The sequence below is a fragment of the Orbicella faveolata genome, unplaced genomic scaffold, assembly GCF_042242905.1.
Source record: "Orbicella faveolata isolate gen_17 unplaced genomic scaffold, um_ofav_v1 contig_26, whole genome shotgun sequence".
Taxonomy (NCBI): domain Eukaryota; kingdom Metazoa; phylum Cnidaria; class Anthozoa; order Scleractinia; family Merulinidae; genus Orbicella; species Orbicella faveolata.
The window spans coordinates 17,173,931-17,198,699 of NW_028301554.1; the positions used below are offsets into that span (position 1 = coordinate 17,173,931).

General features: G+C 39.1%; 3 protein-coding genes across 5 annotated transcripts; 2 read left to right on the forward strand and 1 right to left on the reverse strand.

Annotated features, from left to right (window-relative positions):
• The first annotated feature begins 11 nt into the window (after positions 1-11).
• On the forward strand, positions 12-13,496 carry LOC110049235 (uncharacterized). Of its 3 annotated transcripts, none has more exons than XM_020755017.2 (9): positions 12-482; positions 835-1,425; positions 2,297-2,370; positions 3,629-3,882; positions 6,150-6,280; positions 7,122-7,308; positions 10,864-10,993; positions 11,839-12,017; positions 12,177-13,496. In XM_020755017.2, exons 1-8 carry the CDS (start codon positions 439-441, stop codon positions 12,015-12,017), a joined length of 1,590 nt encoding a protein of 529 aa, XP_020610676.1. In that variant the 5' UTR covers positions 12-438; the 3' UTR covers positions 12,177-13,496. The 3 variants fall into 3 exon arrangements, with proteins under 3 accessions (XP_020610676.1, XP_089151259.1, XP_089151260.1); XM_089295133.1 differs by having other exon boundaries at positions 10,939-10,993; XM_089295134.1 differs by lacking the exons at positions 10,864-10,993; positions 12,177-13,496 and having other exon boundaries at positions 11,839-12,018.
• Positions 13,497-14,268: 772 nt separating this feature from the next.
• On the reverse strand, positions 14,269-16,734 carry LOC110049241 (uncharacterized). Its single transcript, XM_020755024.2, has one exon. The coding sequence runs from the start codon at positions 15,376-15,378 to the stop codon at positions 14,623-14,625; it is 756 nt and encodes a 251-aa protein (XP_020610683.1). The 5' UTR covers positions 15,379-16,734; the 3' UTR covers positions 14,269-14,622.
• Positions 16,735-21,084: 4,350 nt separating this feature from the next.
• On the forward strand, positions 21,085-24,348 carry LOC110049224 (uncharacterized). The gene has a single exon (XM_020755008.2). The coding sequence runs from the start codon at positions 21,307-21,309 to the stop codon at positions 22,111-22,113; it is 807 nt and encodes a 268-aa protein (XP_020610667.1). The 5' UTR covers positions 21,085-21,306; the 3' UTR covers positions 22,114-24,348.
• Positions 24,349-24,769: the final 421 nt, after the last annotated feature.

The following is a 24,769-nucleotide window of genomic DNA, read 5'->3' on the forward strand; positions in this document are numbered from 1 at the left end:
ACACTTCTCACATTTTGCGACAGGCGTTCCTTTCGAAGTCGGTTGTAGCCCAGTTTCCCACGAGACGATGTTACAGTTTGTCACGCAAGTATCAACAATCGCGTTTGTTGTTTGAAATTCTTTCAAACTGAATTTTCAAGTTTCCTTGAGGCCTGGTTAAGGTTACTTATTATAAATTTGAAATTTTTTTTCCAAATGAAAAAAATATATGCTTTTTGGTCAGGTGGTCGGTAGTTGTGTGAGGTGTCATCCATCGTTACGTTACGTGACGGATCCACCTGCAGTGAATGCTGGGACCTCTTTTCGGCGCGAAATTTCGACATCAACTCTGGCATCCTTGGTGTTGACACAATCTACTTGTCATGCCTTTTAATTTTTACCGTTTTAACGTTTTTAGAAGTTCTAAGTGTGTCTTATTTTAGCACCTGCAGCAGTTTTATGGATAGGGAGCTATATGACTCGATCAAAGCGGAAAATTATAGGTAAACTAGATCGCTTCTGTCATATTTAGTTGAGGTTGACAACTGCAGACGTGCGTTTCTTTAAAAAAAATATAACATTGGATTCTTAAATCCGGAAGAATCCGAAAACGGATTTTGTGTTTCTTTACTAGACAGATAAGTCCAAGATCTCTCGGATCATGGTGCATCAAAGGAACCGAAGAATCCTTGCCTAGAGTAGATTGTTCGGTTCCTTTGACGCACCATGATTTGAGAGATCTTGGATTTTAAATCTGTTTAGTGAAGAAACGCAAAATCCGTTGTCAGATTTAAGAATCCAATCTTGTATTTTCTTAAAGAAACGCACACCAGTTAATCCTGTGTTGTTTTTTAGTGTTGCCAAAGATCTGTGTTTGAAAGGTGCCAAAGCAGACAGGTTAATCGACGGCATCACAGCTCTTCACCTTTTATCTGGACATGAAAGCCAAGAAGCTTCCAACATCTTAGAAGTGTGTGTAAAGCAAGCTGAATGTAATCCGAATGTCAAATCCATTGAAGGGTTGACCCCTGTCCATGTGGCTGCCCTGTGGGGTAGATATCGTAATTTAGAGATTTTGACAGCCTCTGGCGGAAACATCAGTGAAACTGATGACGAGGGAAATAATGCCCTGGATTTTACTGAGGATACACTGTGTATCAAACTACTGCTTGAACTTGAGAGTTCAGGAGAGAGTCACATCTCTGCAAATGCCCTTCAAGTGCACAATGCAGGAATAAATGAACACCCTGTTTGTTTAAAGACAAGAACTGATGACGATTCTGAGTTTTCAGAATCCTTTCACACAGCAATCGATGAAAGTATCCTTGATCGCACAGTTGTGACATTTCCAAAGCTGCATCCATGGAATGCTAGTCACTCTTCAATGTGTGGCCTTGATGATACTGTTGTTGATTCCTTTACCAACCTCAGCATTTCTAGTTACAGGTATGATGTCTAAAAATTGCTTTACTGAGCCTACTAGCACTGTAAAAATGTGTCTATCTACAGGGCTGTTGTTAAGCCTCTTTATGCTTCAAAGAAACTGGCTACATTATTTCAAGAAAGGGGAATCACCTGGATGTCATCTTTGAAAGTCTTTTTCACAGTTTCGGTTGCCAGCTCATCTTCAATGCATTTGCCGGTCATACATGTTATAACTGGGAGGCAAAGGAGCCTAGTGTTAGTGCACTGGCTTCTGGATTGAAAAGTCTGGGTTCCAGCCCTGGCCAGGTTATTTTGATATATTAGAAGTGAACAGGACACTTAGCTTGCATAAATTTAATGCTTCTCTCCAGCCAGCTTTATAAATGGACACCAAAAAATTTAATGTTGAGGAGGTAACCTAGGGATGGACTCACCCATACCCCTAGTTGTTTAATGGCAGCTTACAGAAAATGGGATAAGCTCTGGCAGTATTGACCACTTGGGCTGCTGCAGATTTTACCTTTCATTATAAATCATTTAAATAATCCCCCATTTATAACCCCCTGCATTGTATACCTCACTGGCTGGTATTTGCCATTATGAGGAAGCTTCATACAATGACCTCTTTGCTTTGTGTATTTGTTTCCTTACTTGTGGCTTGTGTTTTTTATTCTCATCAACTTAAAACATCTTAGGTTCTATAATGCTGGATACTGGTTTAATCTGCTCATTTGAAGTGTTATTTTTTTTTATACCGCATATAAGACCACCCACTTCTCCCTGGATATAAGCCCCCCCTTTTAAAAACCCACCCAAAGCCGATTATAACCCAAATTTTATTGTATGCATAACACTTCAGCCGTTACAGTTTTGACCATTAATTTTTATTTAGCTTTGTGGACGATCAAACCTTAGACGAGACAAGTGGACAAAGCACATTTGAACAACAGAGCTTTCACGAGAATGGTGGGTGCCTAAAATAAGTTGAGAGTAATCTGACAATAACTATTCTGGCAATAATGAAGGCCAATTCCAAAATTACTTGTCTTCAGTTACAATGTAGAACTCTGATCAAGTTTCCTAAACCACTGATATCAAATCTTGAACATAAACTATTTAGTATGTTATTTATCTCTTTTTGTCTTAAAGACCTTGTTCCATACTCCTGGCCTGAAAGTTGACTACAAGCAGTTTAAGGCTGGATAGGTTAGGATGGCTAACCTATCCAGCCTTAGACTGCTTGCAGTCAGCTTTCAGGCCAGGAGTATGGAACAAGGTTTTTAAGACAAATAGAGATAGAAAAGAGACAATGCTGCAGCATGTCTTCTTGATCATACCACACCCTGTATCAATCATTATTTGGCATTTTTGGTCTGGTTGCACCCTAACAGAGAAGAGTCTTGTATATAGCCTTGATTTCATGTGACACATGTAATACATCGTAGGTTCTTTTATTATATAAAAGTTAGTGGTATACCAAGTGGTAAAAAAAAAGGAAAGTGGTAACAAAATGATAAAAACGATATGATATCATTTTTGATAACATTTTTGTTTTGTCCTTTTAACTACACTTAAATTTGTTGGTGTATGATCGAAACATCTTCAGATCATCTTCTTCAGTCATCTTCAGCAATCCTCAGTTATCTTTGGTAACCTTCGAAAAATGTTTGGAAATCTTCGGAAAATGTTCGTTTGGTCTTTGGACAAATTCTGGAAAATCTTCGGAAAGTGGTTGGAAATCGTCAGAAAATTGCTACAAATGTTGTTAAATATTGTGAATATTTTACACAATAAAAAGAAAATTACATGGTCGCTGCTTGGAGATAGGAAATTTGTGTTCTTGTGTTGAAAAATATTCAACACTCGAAGATAAATTTTGTACCTCTGTGTGGCCATGTAATATCCTTTATGTAATTTCTCATTCAACAGATAAAAATATAGATTTCAAAACTCCATAAGGTGACTCCTTTTAATGATGTTGAAGTTATTTAGTGAAAATATCTATCTTACAATGTTCCTTAAAATATGGTCCAATATTTCAACTGTTTACCATGATTGCTTCTTTTTAATGCTGTCCTTGATCACCTGTTTGCTGTAATATCTTCCCTAGCTTCTGTTTCCTTCTTAGGTTTTATTATGAACTTGCCATTCTTGAGATGAGTTCATGTTCCTTCCATGTCATTTACCAGTTCCTGTCTAAATGCACAGATTCTTTCTCTCTCAGATTCAATAACTGAAGACCTTGGTGACACGACAATTTTCTACGACTGGAAGGAATGCAGCACTGTATTTGACCAGTCAGCTGCAGTTTTAAATGACTCTGTAATTGTTCCAGAGACTCTTCGAAAACTCTCCGATAGTGAGCTCAGGAAAGAGTTACAAAAATATGGAGAAATTCCGGGTCCTATCATGCCAAGCACAAGGAATGTTTACATCAAAAGGCTGGCTAGACTTCATTGTGGTGCAACGAATTCAAAGGTAATATTGCTCAGAACTTGTATAATACTAACAGAATGGGAGAGAGCAAAAAGTGTAAACATAAATGTGGTACATGAGAAAGCACCCCTGGCTAGTGTATCACACCAAGGCTGTGATCTAAGAAAAATTATGAAGAGCTCAAAGGTTCCTAACGATGAAATCCTGGGTGTGTAAGTTTTTTCCAGTCACCCAAAGGCAAGTAAAGTTAGTCGCCTGTGGCACCCGGGCACTTCTAGAGCACAGACCTGCACGCATTGCTCTCTGCCCCACAACATTGCCTGTTTTGCCAGTGTACAGAATGGAGAAGTGGGGAGGGGGTGAATGAGAATGGTTGTGGCAGGTTGTGGCAATGGGTTTAATAACCTGACCTCTGGCCTTGATTCTCTTAATCCCAATACATCAAGGTGGGGCCTGTTCATTTAGTCAGAAGAGTTAGTTGTTTCATTGGTGCCAGCAGTGTACAAACCTAAGGAATAGAGGGGGTAAATTTCTAAAGAAACTGTGGTACTGCATCGGTGGGGAGTATAACAAGATAATTTGGTTTTATCGACTGGGTTGATAATGTGAATTGGCCACCATAAAGAGATTTGAAAGCTGACATTTCGAGCGTTAGCCCTTTGTTGGAGTGACTCTAACGCTCGAAATGTCAGCTTTTGAATCTCTTTATGATGGCCAATTCATATTATCAACCCAGTTGATAAAACCCAATTACCTTACAAACCTAAGGGAATACTACTGATTAGGATGTTAGAATATTACCAAACATCCATTTACAGTGAATACTTCTGAGAGAAGAGAAGTGACCCCACCCAGGGCTTGTCTTTATCCTGGAGACCAGGTCACTTTATCCCACTTTCTAGTGCAAAGTCAGCTTCATCAATTTATCCCAGACTAGACTGCGCGCAGTCTCTCTTTTCCTTGAAAATCCGCGAGGAAGAACGCAAAACAAGTAAGCGCCTGAGCCTCACCGTAAGTGTGACTGTGAGCGTGACGTGCGACCAGCGCTAGAAGCCCGCGCGACTAGCAGCTCGCGGCAAAGCCACTCGCCGCTCGCACGTCACACTCACAGTCGCTTACAGTCACGCTTGCATGCTCTCTTGTTTTGCGTTCTTCCCCACGGATTTTTGAGGAAAAGAGAGACTGCTCGCAGTCTAATCCCAGACTGCTTGTCAGACATTTGTTATCTCTATTCAAGGGAAATTCTGTTTAAGAAATGATTGAATCATCCAGACACTTGTACTTGTGGTTATATGCATTTGTGGTGTTCTTGTGTGATTTCCTTTAACCAATCAAAGCAGAGAGATTATTTCTGTTTCCTCCAATCAGGAGCAAAGCCTATTGCTCTTTGTGAATCGGTGCTTCCATTTTTTGCCTCATGACTTCTATGATTGAATATTTTCCTGCCCTTGTCACCTCTTACCTACTTACATGTGCACAGCTGCAGTTTTACTTTAAGGCGATTCCACTGAATGGACCATTTTCGTATTCTCGGTATTGGACTGGAACTAGCTTGTAATGGAGGCTCATGCGGGGGAATACATTAAAAAGAGATGAATGTCATTTACATTTGAAAAGACTCCCCCCAATAGCCTCACTTGCAAGCTAGTTCCAGTCCTATGCCAAGAATACTGCGGGCAATTTACGGGTCATAAACCCGCGCGCACGAGTGCGTGCACATACACAGAATTTTAAGATATTCTTCAGCTAAGCTCCACAGCGAAATCAATGCTTGTTTTCTCTGGTGCTAAACGAGCGTTGTGACCCCCATTTTTAATGCATCAATTTAACTGACACACGGTTGACTACGATATATCGCGAATCGGCGATTAAAAGAAAAGTTAAAAATTCTTTTTTTGAGTATATTCTTTTTTTTTATCTGAGTACTGTACAGAACGCGCCTGGTTACGCATGTAGAGAATTCTTTCATTTTGTTCAATCTTAATTCCTTTTCTATTAAAATTTGTTTCAAAGTCTCAACGTATATTTTGTTGAAGGGCTCCAACATTTCACCAGTAATGCAAGAAATGACTTTTAACAAAGGTTACAGTTTCGCCTGCCTTCCTAGTAACTAGGGTTCCAAAGGAAACCCTAAGAGGTCAAAAGTTACTAAAAACCGCCATTCATGTTGTAGGAAAAAAAAAAGCATGTTTTGCATTATTGCAAGTAATACCCACTCCTTTTTCGATGGAATCCCCTCGATATTATTGTTATCAACAGCGTGGGAAACATCAAGCAGTTATTTATCATAACATAACAATGTTTTTCAGGACACACAATATAATGAGTATCTTCCTGAGCTCAGAAAACATCTCGAAGGACGAGCGGCGACCCCGGATGTATTTGCTTGTGAAGAATCCATGTGCATTGAGTTTGACCGTAAAAAGAATTGGCGGGAGGGGTGAGTTGGTATTATATGTGAATGTTTTCATCAGTGATAGAGCGATTTTCGAATGAACCTGACAACCTGTTCCCCCGCATGCTAGCTATTTGTATCATCCTGGTAGATGGAAGAATTTAAAGAACATTTGCGCGTTTTCCTGCTAAAAATACCCCTTATATGGAGGGCGCTGTTCGATTAACCTATCATAATGCTTGAAATTGGGTGAGGTCAGAGATTGGTTACTCGCAATCCACTCGTCTGGGCTAGTTTGCTACTAGGGACCTTAAGCAAACCACGACGGCAACGGCAACGAGAACGTCACCAAACAAAAGGTTTAACGAGCAATGGCTGTGCACGTGCGTTTTTGTTTTTTCTGTTTTTTTCATTTGGAATTGAACGCTGGCATTACATATTTAGCTTGAGCAAGTTATGAGACCAATAGGCGCACTGAACAGATCTGGACAATTTCGAAATTCGAAGATAAAATATAAATTCATCTTTTACTAGGCGTTGTCCTCGGGGTCGCCGTCGTGATTGCTTATAGTCTCTATTAAACCAACCAAAACCGCCTGCGTTTTCCTCCGTTCGCTAAAGCCAAACAAATTGCTTCTTCCCACGAGTTGGTTAGTTGGTTTACTGTTTAGTTTACATTTACAAGTAATCAGACCAGTCGCTCGGTCTTTTTCGTGAAGGACTGTCAACTGAGAAACTGTATACGAAGCCTCTCGTATTGGAGTCATTGCCACGCATTTTTCTCCCTTACGCTTTTTCTAGTTTCTCCATCGAAAAAAAAATAAGCGACTGTACGAAGTCTTCTCTAACCATTATATCACATTTTTTTTTCCATTGCCTTACTCAGAACTGAAAAGTCATCTTTCAACTACTTACTAATTGACCCGCGTGTCACACAAAATTTACCAGCGAGAGCCAAAAAGATGACCGCAGAAGACGTTTTCAGAGTGTTCATTATGTCCATCTTCTACGTTGGGAAGGGTAAACGTTCAAGGCCGTACGCTCACCTCAACGAAGCTCTGAACTCTGCAAAGGTAAGGGATAAGTGATGTAACGTCTGCAGCGACTGGCAAATTCCAAAACGAGACGAAACAAAACGAGCTCTAGGCGTGTCGCGACAAACTAGTGGGTGGGACTACTTTACAGGTCGTCTTCAAGGGTAGACAAGTAAACCACGGAAAACCAAAGTTGACGGTTATCGGCGATTTATTGCATCAACATAAACGATCGTCAACTGAAATAACAATATGTAACGAATTTCTATTCAATTTAGCGGAAAAGTTGCGTAACAAATAGTCAAAACTTACACGAGACACGATAACAATACATCAAAAAAAAGCCAGCGTAAATACTACGCTAAGATACTAAATAAGATTCGATCACAGAAGTAAACAACAAAAGGAACTAATCAACAGCTCAATGCTTTCGAGCCTAAAAGGTGGGCGTTCACTCTAGTAACGTTCAGAACACTTTCTAATTTAGACGATTATAAATCAATTAACATTGTACAAATCTTTCTTTGTATTCCTTCGCCCATAGCTATAAAAAACGTAACCTAATCAAAATGACAAAGGTACTCACATATCGGTCCCGCTTGAGCCAAGGGTTAGGAAATCAAAAAACATCAAGAGTTCAAGGTTGACAAGACCACGCGAGATGGAAAGAAAAACTACTTTAAAGGGACGCTAACTCAGCTTTTATATGCGCGTGGTGACGCTTAAAGGTCCGATTACAAAACCAATAAAAAAGAAGTAAACATTGTAACTACGTTCGTAACTAAGATAAAGAGACAATCATTAACTAATCCAAATTGACCTTTGTCTAGTGTCCTTAACAAGTGATTTATGTCTAACACTAAGAGAGATGGCGAGTTTTGTTTGCCATAGACCCTCAGTTGAAGAGTAGGCGTTTAGTTAAAGTCTGAAATATATACAAGCTAGGAAAACAAGCTAGGATATGAGTTTAATTTGGAAAATAGGCGGGAAAAGTAAATAATCCAATTTACAATAGGTTTAGTTTTGCTCCTGATTTGCTGAGATTGTAGCATATTTTTGGACAGACCAGGTTGCACGCGTATTTCAATTCAATCACAGAGCCATGATATAACAGGCGTTAAAAGTTCATCTGGTTCGCACACTTTAAAAAAACTTTCCCAATTTTTGCTTCAATTTTTTCCTTATTAAATAATGGAAAAAATTAAGTTACCAAAAAAACCTCCTGGCATGGTGATATTTTGAATACAGTTAAGAAGAACTTATCAGATCGAGACTTTAGCTCTCAAGCTGACCCCGCAAGAGAAAATTGAACTTGAAATTATCCATATTGCAATTAAAACGGACGTTTCGCGTTAGTTGAAAACACAATAACACACGCTTTAAGCATTCTTAAGAGGTTTGACATTAACTTTCTCCAGAATGCTTGAGAATTTAATCGCGGGGTCACTTAAATACGAACTAAAGTGAATTGTTTTAAATAGTACTTCCAAAGGTTACCGTGCTATGGGTAGATTTTTGGTAGATAATTTTTGCACTTATTGCTCGAACTTTGAGCGGAATCCGTCTTAAGTTTTATTTTAATTCACAAACCTGCCACATCGCTGCTTTTACTTAGAACTTTGGAGTTGCGATACAGCATGGGAACTAACATTTTGTAACGTGTATAGTTTTATTTCAACCCTAAGTTAGACTATGCCAGCTAATTGTTCTTTTTAAAGTGCCACTGAAACGAAATTTTCGTATGTGAGATTTTTGCTTAGTAATAAAGTTTCAACCTTACTTGGAAACACTGCAGACTTTTTTTTCGCATACGGTAAGCGAAAACTGCTTTTTCAGCCGTTCGAAATTGGCTGGTTAAGCCCAAAATTGGCGGCCATCTTGGCGCGGCCAAAACAGCCTAGTGACGTCACTGGTTGTATTGCTCTCATGCCGCGCTGAAAATTTAGAGTGATTATGGGAGAAGAGAATACTGTTCGAAGCCCCCCAAAAAACATCTTAAGGACATCTCAGGGCTGTAAAGCAGATAATAACAGTAGCCTTAGACATGAAGAGGTGGAGAGTCGATCCTGGGGCTTTTCAGTCTATTTAATTGGATATTTTATGTAAGCAAGCAAACGAGTGGGAGTTCTTAGATCGCAAAATGATCGGGACTCTTAGTGAAATGGCCAGCACTCAATTAAACAATATCTACACTCATAAAGTTAAAAGACATGAAAACAAGAGAAAGCGGCTTTTGAAAATATTATCCGGAGTGCTGCTGCACGAATCGTGGCAACAACGTTTCGAGTTTTCGAGTCGCTTCGCTTCGAGGAAACCGGACGCTTTGTGAGTTTCACCGCGGACGAGATTGTGCCACAGTGACCTTTAGTCTAGTTGTATCTGCTACATCCTACAAGTTATCACAACAGCAACAATTTAAGAAACCCTCTTCTCTTATATGAGGGAGCGAATTTAAACTATAAAGGTAAACTTAGCTGCCATAACCCTACAATTATATGTTTTCAGGAAACGAGAGAAAGCGTGACAATGTCGGCGGCGAAAGCTCATATATGCAAATTAGTTCAAATTCTGTTTAATAAACCTTCGACTAAATAACAAACTAGTGACGTTTAACGAATTGCTTTGAACTTGAATACTATTAAATGAAGATCATAGACATAAGTATGTGCTAAAGAACTCCAAGTTATCCATCGGCCGTGAAATATTACAATTGGGAGATACGTGTAAAAGAGAAGCGAAATTCCCGCTTTGTTTACACTGATACGTATGCGGCGATAAAGCAAACCCTGCTGCGGATCACAATTTTCAAAGATACATTTTGTCTACCACAAGAGCTCTCACTTATTAGTATCATAAAAAGATGCTCTCTGTGTGCAAAGAAGTACTCGACTCAAAGCTTGTGGACCGTTAATAACTTCATGATTGTGCGGATGGCTGATGCGCTTACGGCTTTTAATGCAGCAAAGTTGCCGAGGATATATTCGAACCTTGTTAATAGACCTTAGATAAACGTGAGAATCCAAATTTCAGAACCAGGCTGAAAACAGACGACGAAATATCGTGTTTAGGCTTCAGGACGTGATACAAAAGTTGCCACACTCGTCTTCGAAATCTCCAATCGAGTACTCAAGATGTTTGAAAAGTATACTGAGCTGTTCTAATCTGTAGCATTCATTTTGGTGAATCTACATTCTTTGGCGCCCTCCAACGTTTATGATGTGTATTTCCTGTCAAGGCTGGACTGAAATTACAAGGTAGGAAACTAGTAAGTATCGACAATATGAAGAATAAACTGAAATGAATCAAGTGAAAACAAGAGAGAATCTTAAGCGCTTCTTGCGTGAATACAACCAGTGACGTCACAAGGTCCTTAAACTCGGTTCCAGAGCCCGGACACAGTTTTGCTCCAAAAAGTCGATTTCAGCAGCTAAAAAGAGCACTTTCCGTTAGGATTTGACAGAAATAAAGTTCACCATTATTTTAAGCACGTTTCAAACTATAAATTGGGCTGAAAAAAGACAGTACGAAAATTTCGTTTCAGTGGCACTTTAAAGCAAGTTGTCATCATCTTTTACTGATTTTTTTCCCCGACAGCAAAATCCCAAAATTCAGCAAATTAAAGACATATGGTCGGCCGGTCTAGGAGTTGTGTCTCTGCATATTTTTCAGAGCGTGATTCCAGTCGAGGCGTACACACGTGAAGCGTGTATGATAGACGCGTTAGGTAAGTTCTATGCAGTAACACATTTGAAGAGGTTTAATACAACTTATACATTTAGGATAATAGCAAGTATCAGACCAGTGCGGAGATACTATAAAACAGTGAAATAAGTTACTTCGAAGCCAAGCAAAGGAATTTTGTAACTTTACGCGTTTCTTGTTGAACTCTCGCTAGGTGGACTCCATATTGTCTTATTTTTCACATTTTTCGCAAGGCGAACGATCGACGTCACATCAAAAGATGTATCACGTGTAAAAACACAATCCTTTCTTTTGGTTCAAAATGCGCCCGCGTAACACACTTCCATTGCTGTCAATCCAGTATTCAGAGCCCGCACTTTTTCGGTCAGTGGTGATCAAACTTTTGACGAAATCAGAAACCAAAACCAGGAAATCCTGGTTCCGGTTTGATATGCGCAGGGCGTCCAAATTTAATATGGTCCCTGAACATGCACAGAGAGAGTAACCGCCGATTTAATGCTGGGTAACTTTCCGATTTCTCCCAGAAGTCTCGATTTCTTGTTGCTATCTAAAAGGATCGCGGCTTATGAGATTGCGCGTTCTCCTTCCTAGTTAGGGCCTCCGTTTCTTTCAGTCAGGCGAACCTGTCATAATCCTTCAGGGCTGTGCTCTAGAGGCGCCCGGGTGCCACAGGTGACCAGCTTTTGCCTGTGAGCAACAACAACAACAACAAGGTTTATTTGAACTGTAAAAAACTGGAAAAATCTACTTTTTTCATGTAAGCTTTAGAGCTGCGCACCCAGGATTTCATGGTTAGGAACCATTGGGCTCGTAATTTTTCTTAGACCGCAGCCTTAACCCTTAGTCCTTTTATCTCTGTTTCGACAGGTCTCTCCCGTCTAACCAACAAAAAGAGGGGAGACTATTACGGCAGAGCGCAAACATGGCCACAGTCGAAGAGGAGAGAAATGGGCGTCTTTCTTTTAAAGCGAGCACTCAAAATATTACTTAGTGAGGGAGAAAGGCAGCTGCGTGCTGGAGATTTGCGTATCACCCAAACTTCATAGGTGAGTCAGGCTATTTCACTGTAAAATAATTACGTGGCTTTGGGCCGTGGAAACAGATTACGATCAAACAACTTGATAAAAAAATTGGCTAAACTTTATCTGAGACTTAAGCGCTTGGTTTAAAAGGCGTACTTACTGATTTCGATGTTTCATCGACAGATCCATTGTCCATTTTCAAGCACCAATTAGGATCCACATGTTCCTTTATCGACGTGAAAATAGGCTCCTTTTAACGTCATTTTTATGCCATTTTTACGCCGTTTTTACATTTTAAATCTTCAGGTCTAAACTTTTTAATCATTTTAACAATATTGTTTACTTGCTTTTTAAGACAAATCTTCGAAAAGCTCTCTTAACAAAACCTACTGGCATGTAAACAGTTTTGACTAATCTGCAAAATTTTATACTTGTCTGTAATTTAAGAACAAAGAAACATTGTTTAAGTAGAATATGTCTGAAGGGGCACCAGTCGTACTTCAGAAGAGTTATGAAACAGCAAAAATCAACGACAACTTATTTTATGACAGTTTCAGTGACATGTTTTAGCCTAAGATGTGAATATTTAATGTATATAGAAACTATATGTTATTTATTGTTGTTTTCAAGGCCGTTTTAGGTAGTATGCCAAAGGGCCCACGAATTCGTAAAAATGTAAAAAATAAGGCCAAAAAAATGATAGTTAAGTTTTGCAAATTGGTTTTGATCGGTTTTAAAACCTCGACGGCCGAAGTAATCAAAAAGTAACTTCTGAAAAAGAAGTTTATTTTTTTTGTTAACTCTCAGTCTGTGTAAATAAATATACTAAACCTACAAGGCGATTTTACGAAGTTTACGAAAGTGGAGATCAAAGTAGTGTAAATTAGACAGTTAACGCTTTCTTTGCCTGTTAGTAGAGGCGTTTCACCCGTGCTACTGAAGACACGGGAAAAATGGCGTCAGCCATTTTGTTTTTGGACACTTCTCATTGGCCAAAACGTAACACATTCCTGCTGATTGGATGAAGTGTCCCGCGCGTTTTTCGTGAACCAATCAGCTAGCGGGGATGAAAGAAGATGGGGGAAAAAAGCCAGAAAAAAACGCTTGCCCAGATTTCGAAATTTCCTTAGAAGTAACTTCTAGGAATCAAGGACGCAGGCAATTGGGAATTTAATCTTTACCGTTACCCAGGAATTTTAAGATTTTTTTTAGCTCTAGTACGTCGGGTAAGACGGCCAGAATTCTAAGTAGTATTCATATTTCTGACGTTTTTTTTCCAAGAAAATGTAGTGCAGAAGTTTTACTTATTTCCACTTGAAGCTCTCGGCTCAGAAAGAGTTGATTATCAAAAGAGTAAATTTTTTTATGGAGCTTCTAGCACGAGAAGGATAAATCTTTTTAGAATTATAGAACATAGTTGTATATTTAGAAAATATACGTTTGTTTAAACATCGACGTATTAAGCAGTTGTTGAGTTGTAAATAAATCTGTTTCAAGTTAAAATACGACCTTATATTTGTCTCTTCAAGAAATAACGCGCACTCTTGTTTGGACTGAACGTCATTTGTTTTTGCAATGGGTCTGACCTGAAAATATTCATGTTCTTTCCTTGATAATTTGAAAGAAAAAGCTCGCCCTGCTGTGCTGCGGTGAATCTAAATCATTTTAAAATGAAGACAGAAATGCAGTGCACAATTGATTGCGGAGAAGAACATTCTAAAATCTCACGTTTTACATTCCATTTTCGTAACAAATGGAAAAAATTGTGGTGTTCTCTTTTTCAGTTGATGTCACAATAAGGATATCAAATAACTGCCCAATCATGGGTATACAAATTACGGTCATTTTCGTGACGTAAACGGTTACCATGTAACCACACTAACAACCCGTTTTTAACACCCTTAATTTGCGCTCAAAAACGAGTCTAGTGACTCCAATTTTTTTTGCCAAGTTGTGGCAGTGAGTTCTGGACCTCTTTTTGGGATTAAGGATTGCAATGAAGCCCGGCGCTCCCTTAATTTGTTTTCAAACTTTGCGAAAAGTCGAATCTTCACACGCTGCTCATAATTCGATAATAAAACATGGGGGTTACAAAACTCGTTTTTGAATCACAGTTAAGGGTATTGTTAACAGGTCATGCGTGGCCATGGTAACTTGAATGGTAGTATCGATCCAGCAAAGTAGAAGTCCTAAAAAAACTGTACAAAACTGTTACCACCCATCTCAAGACTCAAAGCTTGTTAAATTAATTTCGTTACTACACACAGACTTCAACTACTGACAGAATCATTTAATTTACAATATTAGGCTATTTACATTGATTTATACAAATTGTACAAATTAAATTAATTCCCAACCATATCTATGATCAGTTCTAGTATTTTGGGGGCAATCTCCCTGGGACTGGGAGACATTCAATTGTCATGCTTACGAACCCCACGCGCGCATGAAATCTCAAAACAAACGGAATTCAACACCTTATCCCACCCTACGTCAAGTCTTAAACCCCCTCACCCGAGGGGTTCATGTCGACAATGCAGCAGTCTCACACCCGAGGGAAATAGTTGCAAGGGCGGGGAAGGGGCAGGGGGGTGGGAGCTCGTATCAACCGAAGTTTTTGTTTGTTATATCAACATGAGATGAAAGATCGTTTTCTCTTGGAGAAGTCTGCTAAAACGTTCTGTCGAATTTTCCAGTATCCTGGACAAGTGTCACCGTAAGATGCCACTTGAACTTTACCCTTGCGGGATTTCAGCTTCAACATATAAACCCCTGCAGTCATACCGTCATAGTCGCGATATTCCAAATGATAGGTGCAAATGTATTTCTCAAGATCCGTGTCATACACAATGAAGAAAAACAGTTTCACAGCTATGTCGTCTTCGTTTTCTTGCAACGGTTCTGGCTTTAGGTATTGTCCAACCTTCACGGCAAACCGGCCGAGGGAAATTTCCTCTCTCGTGAAGAATGTCATATTCAAAGTATTGAACACGCTTTCTCCCCAAACGTCCACAAGCTCAAAGATAGCGTCGGCAATTTCATCGGCTTCGCTACACTTTCCCTCTGACGCCAAACGCGACATTTGTGAAGTCGCCACGCAGAACATTGCGTTCATAGACTCGATGGCCGTTGAATTAGGGAACAAACTTTGCTGCTTCGGCCAGTAGAGCGCATCTTCGAAGGCTGACAAAATTTCTTCCAGTGCTTCGTCTCGGCAGATTGTTTCTTCATCATCATCAAAGTCGGTGAAGTCAGAATCGAAATCTACGTACACCCATTCGTCGTCGTTCGCCTGGCGAATGAAAGCGTTCTTGTTTTTGCACACGCAGGAACAACAGTGGCCCATGCTAGACGGAGCGTCTGTGTAACGCAAACCAAAGCTCATCGGATTCTGTTCTCGCTTGTGATGGAGTCAGAACGTTTGCTCGTAACCTCATGGGAACGTAAAACGATGAAAATGTGCAAGATCTCTGCTTAAATTGTCTCGTGCAACAGTCACGTCCCGAAATGTCGAGCAGAGAAGTTTATTTTTTGTGATAGGCATTGAGTCCAAGGTACAATAGGGTCATTCAATGCCGCCTACCGGAAAAACCGCATTGCTATATGCAAAATATGTTTCTCGTCACGTCTCATTATAACTGCGCACAAACTGAATAAACCTGAATAGCTTACAAGTATTCAATATTGGTTTGTTAATTCACGCTACATGCACATTTGATTAATTACATTTTAATAGAGCTTCTAAATACAACGGTAGCACAATACTCTGGTAGCCGTTCGCATTAAAACTACCAATGACGTTACGTTCTGCGAGTAAGTTAATGAGTTAATGGAAGATAATATCTTACTAGTATCATAAGTTATTCCAAGTTCTGCTTAGTAATGGTAAAACAACGGAAACCGACGTTTTAATACCGATTTTAGTTACCGTTCTTTCAGCCTTCGGACCTGAATTTTGTAATTCTCGATCCCTGAAAAGACCCTAATTTTCGTCATTACCGGGTGCCGATGAAAGCCTGTGCACTGCAAAACTCGGCGTGCTTGCTAACGATGTCTGGAGATTGGGCAGAGGTCTCTTGCCTGTTCCCATCGCTCTTCGCGCACCCTTTTTCTTGAGTGCCACACCAATTACTTACCAATTTAATAGACTACTCAGCCAATCTCACGCCTTAGTAAAACAAAACAAAAACCAACGACAAAAACCACAAGCAATCGCCTGATTACTTTCGATACTCGTTTGAAAACCGCTCTTCTCACCCGCGCCTTGAACATGGTGAAAGTCTTTGCGGCGAAAAAGGATGCTTGATCTTGCCGCAACACTGATTCACTCCCAATGCCAACGTTGTTACTGTTTTTCTGGTGTTTCTGTCTTGTTCCTTCATTTTCGTATTTCAGTTTTTTGTTTTGTTTTTTGTCAGACATGACTAATTGATCTTAATTAGTTTGTATCTTGTTCTCACTGTGAAAATATGTTCTCACAAAGAAGCCCTTATTTTGAATATATACTATGAGAGTTTGAAAACAGACAGCGAAAACAATTCTCTTTAGTAGGCTCCCTACAGAGTTAAACATTTTAGGAGAATAATCACATTTTTTTATCGGGTTAAACATCTGTTGTTAAACATTTATTTGAAATGACAGTATTCTTCACTTAGCTCGTAATCCGTTGATTCAACCGCTACAGTGTGCTCGATTTTCGCCACTCCCTCGTGTCCGACCTACGGCGTTCCTCCAAACAGCGGCTGGCAATCGAGCCGTTGCAGTCTGGTCATCGTTTCATCAGAATAGCACTCGTTAAGAATTTGAATTTAGGGAGGAAATAATCACAGACATCTTTATAATGCAAATAATTAACAGCCCAGGAATGAGGTCAATTGATTGTTTTTGTTATTGCACAAGCAAAAAGCGAACAAACTGTTCAGTGTACCGGCGGTACAGGAGTTACATAATACTGGCTATTGACAAGGCCAAAAACGCCGGTCCCGGTCTTTGCACTTTCCATTACTCGCTGCTAGTTCTTCTGTCTGCTGGTAGCTTAACTGCTTTGTATTATTAAACAAGAGCCTTAATAAGAATTGCTTTGAATCACAGTGGTTCAATGCTAGAATTACCATACTTTGCAAGAGCGCTTTCTTCTTTATAATTCAAATCCCTCAGCATATCTTCTCTTACTGTCCAGTATGAAGGGCAATTTTTTCCGTATTTTGTAATTTGTAAATGCCTGCCAGAGCACACGAGGCAAAGGACATAGAACCTTTGCAAAATGTTGCTACATTCCAAGAAGTACTTTAACAAGAAAGCGTTTGTTTCTGCATCTCTCACTTCGAAGAAGTACAATCGCAAGATTCGATCGTCGCTTTCGTAGAACTGTTCGGGCTTAAAGTACTGCCCAGCGAGGACAACTGCACTTTTCGTTTCGATTCTCTCGCGTGGGAACGACTTAATCTTCAGAAATTCAAACGGTTTGCTGCCCCAAGCGCTTCTCAACCGTAGGATCATTTTTACAATTACGTCGGCAGTACTATAGTCTCCACCTTCGGCCAAACGGCTGATTTCTTCACAAGCGTCCACGAATAATTCGCTCACTGACTCTGAAAACTCGGAGCTCCAAGAAACGTCGTGTTTACTCGTCCAACAAAGGGCTTTCTCCAATTTTGAGGTGATTTCTCGTAGAGTGCTGTCTTCAAGACAAACGTTCGTCAACTGCGTCGCCGAAATTTCTGCCGAATGCCTTCTCCTTTTTACATCTTTTCTTTTCGCCTTATCTGTGACGTGCATGTCTGCTTCGTATTCAGACCGAGAAGGACAACTTCCCATCTTAACACAGGGCGATTCGAAACGTTGAAAAGTCAGAACACAATGCGGACAAACTTACATGAATCTCAAAACACCCGCCAAGGACAATAACTGTGTTTGTTTATTATCGATATTGAACGACCGAAGTATATCTGCAATTGCTCTCTTAAATCTATTATTCATGCTAATCTCTAAATATAGATATTTTATGCAAGCAGAATCAATATGGCGTATCGAAACTCCTTCAAAATTTCACACTTTCGAATAACGATTCATTAAAGTTCTTTGATGTCGCTCCACCCACACGTCATGTGATTGCTAATGGGAAGAGTTCGTTACTATGGAAACTTCTAGCTCTCGAATGGATAGTCTGCTTTCGCTACAAGACCACATATGGAAACGAATATTTTTAGCTGGACAGTTAACTTGGTTAGTTTACTTTTTTTTTCTTCAAAAAAAACTTTTAGATCCATTGTTTTGTTTTTACAATAACTGAACTTTCCTTATTCGCTGTGTTTCAATGATGCGACTAGTCTCATAAATAAAGAAAATCCACCTGTCTGTGTCAGTTCTCACTTCTATAGTTTGATTTTCAATCTCAAGCACGAACTCGTTAAGAAAAGCCGTGAAGCCTCATAGAAATAGATATCGTTTGTATAATGTTATTTAGCCGGTCAATTTTTCCCAATAAAATGGCAATTTTTTTATTTGGCGCACACTTCAAACACATGAACACTATACAGACCTATAATTATTAATTGTGCAGATTTTCAGCGCAATTGCGGAAAAGTCAACACGCGCAAATACTTTGCACATCGTTTGTGGCTTAACGAAATGATAATTACTAACGCTTTGGATAAACTGCACTGACAAATGATTTGTTCGTAATTGTGAGTGTTGAGACCTGGAAAGAAAGTACAACGCTTAATATTTTACTGGAAGAAAGTTTATGCCGTTGGGGTGTTGTGTTATTAGAGCCCTGGCCAAATGGATTCGCAAGTAGACGCAACATAAAAAATTAAGTCTTCTCGCGACTCCGTTTAGCCAGGCCTTGCGTGACCTTGCGTTGACTCGCGATTACTTGCGCTCACTTTGATCGAGATCAAATTTGCACGCAAGTCGACGCGAGTTTTTCATCGTTTTGTCACCTAACCCAAGTCAACGCAAGTTGTTTAGCAACCTATTAGCCAATGAAATACAGGATTTTGGCCGCGCTGCGAATGGCGTGTACTTGCGTGGAAACTTGCGATTCCGTTTGCGATTCCGGAAGTTTCTATGCGTAACTTGCGGCTACTTACGAGTCCATTTGGCCAGAGTTTTATCGTTATAGCGTGAATGAGTGAGTGACTGTCCTGTTCACGACCAAATCCGACTTTTTAGCCCAAGCGCCCGAATAGGATCGAGTGAACGAGTGAGTGACTGTCTTGTTCACGACCAAATCCGACTTTTAACATGTAAATTTAAAATAAAGTATTAAATTCATAACATCCAGCTTATACTGATCACCGGTAAAATGGCATGCAATTTTGGAGCCCGTAAAGTAAACATCGTTAAATTCATAGATTCATAAACTGGTAACTGAAGTGCAATAGTTCTGATTCCAGAGAAATCAGAAGAACTTAAAATGAACTTAAAATTTGGGCGTCACTTCGTTAAATGCAGAATGAGATAAACAAAGCGCTACAAAAAAAAAGATTAATTGGCAAAGTGCTTAGCATCTTCTCGATCCCGACAAGCTAAAGTGATTGGGCTAGTAGACGTGTTATGAAAAGTAAAAAAATCAACTCTACTCTAAGGAGAAAACAATGAGAAAGAGATTTGTAATGACTGGTCAGGCACACGGACCGTGGACCACTGTGATCGCTTAAAAAAAGTTCTAGTACCAATATAATTATGAGTGTTTTTGAAAATTTAAATCTAATTTACCAATGCTAAATTAATTCCAAGTTGACTTGATTCATAATCCATGTTGATTTTATTCTTCACCACATTGATACAAGGAGAAGTCCTTGTGATGTCATATATTTGACAATTATTCCACGAGTGCGCGTTGGATATGAGATGGTAGATAGCCAACTACGCACCTCGGTGGCTATAATCATGTTATATCCGACAAGCACGAGTGGAAGAATTGTTTTATTAAAAACGCCCCCAAAATATAGAAAACTAAACTAAAATAAAAAATAAAAACGTCCCAAAAAAACAAATCACGCGTACGCTTACCATATTTGTAGAGCATGGTATAATGGCTCATAACCCATGATGGCTAAGCCAATGAAAACTCCTGAATTGCATTACCCAGTTTTCAGTAAATGGAAAAAATCCGGCTTGCGTAATGCGTGGCACGAAAGAACGCGCGAGCAGCAAAAATGGCCGCGCAAGACTGAAGAAAGCCCCAAAGGGAAGGACATCATCAAAGGCTACGCCCTTTTTCGGTTATTTTCTTCCGTGCTTTGAACAGTTTGTATAAAACTTTCGAGAGGAAGACAAAAAGAATACCTGCCTGGAGTGAAAACACTGACGGTGTACCCAGCGTTTGTGAGCTCCTCAATGGAGGGTTGAACGAAAAAAAAATCTTTCCTCATTCTTGTCAAAGTCAGTATTTACTTTTTTCTTCCGAATAAATTTGGAAGAAGCCAGTCGAGCTAAAAACCATGCAAGGAAGAAAGGAATTATTGTTAAGATCTCAATCTATCACTGCCGGTGGCTGACCCTGCTAATCCGCCTGTTCTGCAGGCTGATAGCTCTTCAAATCGAAGTTTATTACGTCACAAAAGTTACGATCATCTCGACTAACATCTGACTGAAACGTGCGAAGCTAATCTGATACAAATAGAAAAGAGAAATTAGTTTCTATACGTTTCGTATATTGAACAACGCGTCGTATATCTGGTTCCATCCCATCTTTTTCTTTTTTTGATTATCTATACTCCCTGCAAGCATACTGTTTGTTCTTGGGGAGTTCTTTTGTGTTTCTATTGCGTCAAAAAGTTTTGTCTATATAGGCCTTATACGTATGCAACAGAATCAATCGCTTGAAAATGAAATAGCACGAAGTAATGAGTAGTTAAAATCATTGATTTTCTCCGTCGACGGGCTCTGCAAATCAATTTTTATGTTGTTTAAAGGTCTTTATTTAACTAGGAGGAATGTTGAAATACAGCTTAACAGAGTTCGATCTGCAAAGAATGGTTTTAATTCTTAATGTTAAAAATACGTGACGCGTGTTATTTTTTACTGTCGAACCGGAAGCCTAAAGCCGCTGTATAAAAGACTTCATTTTCTTTACTCACTGCAAGGATCAAACAATTCATTATGGGTGAAAGCTCATGGGACGTTATTGTTTTGTGTTGTTTACTTGCATATTTGCATTTAGTTAATACATGCATTTACGCATCGATTCACACTCAACTTCCTTCATAGCGTCAATAACATTGTATCAGCTTGCTGATTTACCGGCTTCTGGTCACGATCGATGCGCTGACAGATTGCCGAGAAAATCGCATTTGCAGCATAAATGGGGTGCTTTCCAATCAAAGCATTCAGGAGATTGCCAGACGACGAACTGGATCTTGATAACGCTCCGTTACTTGAAGAAACTTCAAGATCGGAGGACCCAAGCGAGGATCGCGATCTTGTCTGGTCGTCAAAACATGGTCGAGATTTAAATAACCAGTCTACAGACTCCAGATTAGAAACGCTGTTGCTCAAACTGGAGCACGCTCACAACATGAGAGAAAAAGTCCAGCGGTTGAAATCGAAGACAGAACTTGAAAACTACAGGTTAAAGATAATTGGTATTCTCAATGCGGCAACAATGGAAATGAGTCGCTTGACGAAAGAACGCAAACACCACGAAGTGGAAAGAGTCGTAAAAGAGATTATGCAACTGAAAAATGCCCTTGGGGATGACTTTTTCGAAGCTGCGCAGATCAACGCCTTCGGCAGGGAAATTACAGAACTGGGATCGTTCTTGTTAACAGGTGGACAATACTTTAAGCCGGTAATGATACAAGAAGACGATGATAACATTGTGAAACTTTATTTCTTCGTCGTTTCTGAAGCGGAAACGACCAAGGTTTTGTTTCGTTATTATCTAGAGCACGCAAGCTTTCTGGACGAGTACTTCGCACTGGGACTTGTTACTCCTGAGGGGCACACCCAGGTAGAAATCTACGGCAACTCATGTCCGCCTTATTGGAAAATTCGACGAGATGTCATCAATAACGCGACAGTTCGTCTCTCTCGAACGTACGATAACGAGGATTATGACATTGACAACTCTAACGAATATGATTTTTTACAATGGGGTTTTTCGGAATGAAGCCATGGAAAAAAATAGTATTTAAACGGTAATTATTACAAACGAAGGTTTCTTTTCTCGCAAACAAGAAGGTAAATCTAAATGTTTCTCCTTTCACATTCACGTTTAGAATGTTTTAAAAAGTTTTACGTGCGTTGATTCTTTCACTTTCGTAGTTACGTAGTTCAACAAACGCAACCTAATGTTTACATTGAGCAGTTTATCTATATAGTTAGCTTTTAGTATATTAGGTCATATTTTGATAATTACAAATAGATATATTCCTTTCAGAAGTGGCCCAATGAAAAATATTAGTTTGGTAGATTTCTAACGTTAATGTATGTACTTTTAAAAATGTTCTTAGAAATGCATGAGTTGAACATTTCAAGAATGCAAATGATTCAGTCATTTTAGAGGTAAAACAATAGATACATGTAAATAGCGCGCGCGCGCCATGTTACTTTCACTTTTCACAGTCAATCATGAATTCCCAGGGGGAGGGGTACTCCCTTATATGGGCTATATAGGTATGTGCGGCCCCAAAGTGTATAGGTTTTCAGCTGCTTTGGTCATAAATAGAGTATCGATTTTGGCCAATTTGGTCAGAAACATGATATTTTTTTGCACTCTGGTCTTGAATTAAGTATGTTTTTTAGAAGAAGCTACTTTTTCATAGTTATCGATAAGACCATCAACAAAAGCCCTGCATAAATTATGTTTAGAGCAACTGTGCCAGCGGCAACGGCCGTAAATAGGGTAGGGAAAATCGCAGATCAGGGTCATAAATAGGGTAAGGGTTTTGGGAAGCGGGCCGCACACCCCCTCCCGTTTTTTCTGGGAGTACCCCGGGCATGAATACGAAAAATCATGCATACTTAATAATATAGAGGTAACTGTAAAAGAGGTTTGACTGTGTTTTACAAATGCAATATCATCCGTGAAATAATTCTCGTATTGTTATCTGCTGGCGGTAGATATGTCGTCGCTAATCCACCATGACAAAATCTCGACGAAATCTTTTTGATGAAAATTAAAATGAAACATAAAATAAGTAAATCACTTTATTTAAGTGTCAAAGTGTTCGGCACTACTGTACTAATTGGGGACACTGAAATAAGCAAACAAATATTGTAAATTAAACAGAAACTTAATTGACAACTTAATCAAAACTAAAGTAATGAGAATTAAACTATCGGTCAGGTGAAACAAAATTAACTATGCAGGTCGATGTACAGCCGTACGTATATATACACCGAATATCAAGTGACATTTCTCTCTTAGGTGCATGAGCTGATTTTCTTTTTTTGTAAGGGGATTTTCCAGATATAGTCAAACCTCTCCTTGATATGGCTAGTTCACTTGAATTCAAGCAGGTTTAAGAGACACCAGAAATCGCATAATAACTCTATTTTATACGGATACCTCAATAATACGGAGACTTCCATAATACGGACTCTCTTCGCGATAACGGTCTTTGTTTAAAGAGTCTCGACTATCTTTTCCAAACACCAAAAAAGCATTATGAAAAGTGCCATAGATCCAATTTGTCAATTTCTAATTTAATAAGAGATAAAACCGCTAAAGATTGGCCAAAAATGATTGATCTGTAATTAAGTGGGTCACTAATTTTGTGAGAATTCTTCAAGCTTGTTGGCAATGAAATGAGACAAGATCACTGAACAACTTCGTAGTTATTAGAGAACATTTTGGTGAGAGGAACAGAAGGCGGCTAAATCATTTACTTTTTCATTTTTTTTTCCTTTTTTCTAAGGATAAGATTTTCCATATTGGCTAATATTTGGTGAAAAATAATGACACGTTTATCCGTTAGTTGTAAACTAGCCAGAATTTTGCTTTCAGACATAACGAACTTTTCATTCCATCTACATCATTAAATTATTTTAAATTATACATAAGACAAAGCTCAAATCAGTGCTGATTTCCTGTATATAGAGGAAAATAAATTAGCACACTCGGGCAATTCCTTTTTTAGCCATATTTTTCATCGCCTTAATGCGCCCGCAATGTTTTTTAACGTTTAGCCTAATTGATATAATTTGATAATGGAGTGCTTCGGGATAATTTGATAAAAAAAATATGTTAATAAGACACAGTATCTTTTGTACGTAGCATTTTACCATTGTAGTTATCAGTTTTTTAGCTATTAATTTAATTTTACAGTAGTCAGTGTATGATTATTTTATAACAATCTTTTACTTTATGTGAATTATTTTTAATAAAGAACCCGGAGCTGAAGGTAAGTCTCCCAATTCTATGAGTCCTATGTAAGTACAGTAATAGTAAGAAAGCTTTAACTACATGAAAACGAACGATCTTTATCATCCTCCTCCAATTAATTGTATTGCTGGATGCACTGTTGAGCAATTATTGGCTTGACATTGTCAAAAATCTTTGTGGTTGTTTCTCGTCAAGTTGCGCTCTCCACGCGGCAATTCAATGATGGCGGTCGCATCCCTTAAGAACTTGCGTCGTTGTCAGCAGTGTTGCATTCTCATTTGGGGGAGCTAAGCGGGGAAAAAAGCTAGGTTTCGGCGCGTTTAAAAAACGCGGTAAACGAGGCCCTGCATAGGAACAGTGATAATAAGCGTGAGCTTTCATATATACCTTGAAGTTACACAATAATTGTGAGAGACATGATCGAATACAGCGAATTTTT